Source organism: Chaetura pelagica, unplaced genomic scaffold (assembly GCF_000747805.2).
Source record: "Chaetura pelagica isolate M959 unplaced genomic scaffold, ChaPel_1.0 scaffold781, whole genome shotgun sequence".
NCBI lineage: Eukaryota > Metazoa > Chordata > Aves > Apodiformes > Apodidae > Chaetura > Chaetura pelagica.
The window spans coordinates 1,539-3,425 of NW_009951972.1; the positions used below are offsets into that span (position 1 = coordinate 1,539).

Consider the following 1,887-nt stretch of genomic DNA (forward strand, 5'->3'; position numbering starts at 1 on the left):
GCAGGGACACCTCCCAGCAGCCCAGGCTGCTCCAAGCCCCATCCAGCCTGCCCTTCAACACCCCCAGGGATGGGGCAACCACCTTGAAGATCATCTAGGGGATCATCCAGGTGGTCTGGAAGGTCCCTTCCAACCCAAACCATCCCATGGTCTTAAGACCATCCAGTCCCATCAATCTACAACTTCTCCAGGAAACCTGGCCCAGGCTCTCCCCACCCTCACACTCCACAATTCCCTCCTCAGCTCCAACCTCCAGCTCCCTCTCCCACTTTTCATCCCTCCCCCTCATCCCATCCCTCCCTGCCCTTGGCCCAAGTCCCTCCCCAGCTTTCCTGGAGCCCCTTCAGGCCCTGGAAGCTGCTCTAAGGTCTCCCTGGAGCTTCTCCTCTCCAGGCTCAACACCCCAACTCTCCCAGCCTGGCTCCAGAGCTGCTCCAGCCCTCCCAGCATCTCCAGGGCCTCCTCTGGACTCTCTCCAACAGCTCTGGGTGGACACTGGGGTTGGTTGCCACCTTGGGATGGACAGAGGAACCCCAGCACTACCTTGAAGAGCAGAGGTGAAGCAGAAAGCATCGAATCTGTCCTTCTGCTTGTCCCTGGCCCCGTAGGTACGGACACCTGGCAGGAGGAGGCGACCACCACAGGGTTCCCTTGAGTTGATGATGGGGTAGTGGACAGTCCCATCAAGGATCCACCCAGCATTGCACCAGTCCAGACCCTCCGTCCAGGCTGGGGGGGCAAAAAGTAGCTCAGCACCAACACTTCCCTCCTCTCTCCCTCACTCACCAAGGAGTGTTTTTGGGGTGATCGAAGGTGGGTTTGGGGGTTTTTTTTCGGGGGTGGGGAGGGATCCTTCACCTTTGTAGAGCTGCTGGTAGGTGGCCAGGCGGGAGTCCTGCTGCTCACAGGCTCCCTTGGCTTCGTGGTAGTTGAACTTGTAGCGCCCATTGCTGGGCTGGTAGGGGAAGACAACACCTGAGGGGACAGGGACAGGGCCAGAGGGTGAAGGAGATGATCTCCCCGAGGAGTTTCTTCACCCGTCCTGGTTCCTTCTCATGGAATCATGGAATGGGTTGGGTTGGACCTTCAAGATCGTCTAGATCCAACCCCCCCCATGGGCAGGGACACCTCCCAGCAGCCCAGGCTGCTCCAAGCCCCATCCCACCTGCCTTATCACCCCCTGATCACCCCCTGATCATCTCTGTCTTAGACTAGGTATTGGGAAGAACCTGGTTACTGAGAGTGGTCTGGTCCTGGAAGGGGCAGCCCAGGGAGGTGGTGGAGCCACCAAACCTGGAGATGTGTTGGTTTGGCACTTCACGGGGTTGTCCCTGTGGGTTGTGGGGTGACGTTGGCTTTGTGGGGGTGTGTGGTTGTGGTTCCTTGGCTGCGTGGTTGGACTCACTGACCTCCCAGGGCTTCTCCAACCACAACGATTCAGCGACGGGGACCAACCCGGGGCAACGGGGTCCACGAGGGGCCACCCGACCTCATGCCCATGTATCCTCCAGGAGGAGGTTGCCAAGGAGGACGCACCTTCCAGGTGGAGGGTGAGGGAGACGCTCTCATCCTCCAGCCCGTTGACCAACTGGCACCGGTACCTGCCCTCGTCCTCCAGGGCCACCTGGGTGATGGTGAGGGAGGCATCGTAGCGGTGGCTGCGCCTCAGCCTCACCCGGGGGCTCAGGGGCCCGTAGTTCTTGTGGTAGAAGCCGTTGGTGATCAGGATGATGTTCTCCCCATAGTTGCTGGGCTCCAACTTGCTCCACTTCACCCGGTAGTTGCCGGGCAGGGCGCGCAGGACGCAGGGCAGGGTGGCCGTGGCCCCGCGCTGGGTCTGCACCACGGGGTGGAGGGGTTCCAGGAGGTACTGCAGCTGGGGGGGGG

General features: G+C 60.9%; 1 protein-coding gene across 1 annotated transcript in view; it reads right to left on the bottom strand.

Moving 5' to 3' along the window:
* Nucleotides 1–1,887, bottom strand: part of HAPLN2 (hyaluronan and proteoglycan link protein 2) — a gene marked incomplete at its 3' end in the record, with an annotated part of 5,750 nt that overhangs the window by 502 nt on the left and 3,361 nt on the right. The window contains exons 2-4 of the mRNA XM_010001156.1: nucleotides 1,537–1,876; nucleotides 859–975; nucleotides 544–729 (exon numbers count right to left, since the gene is read on the bottom strand). Coding sequence (XP_009999458.1) covers nucleotides 544–729; nucleotides 859–975; nucleotides 1,537–1,876 — 643 coding nt within the window. The remainder of the gene's footprint in view (nucleotides 1–543; nucleotides 730–858; nucleotides 976–1,536; nucleotides 1,877–1,887) is intronic.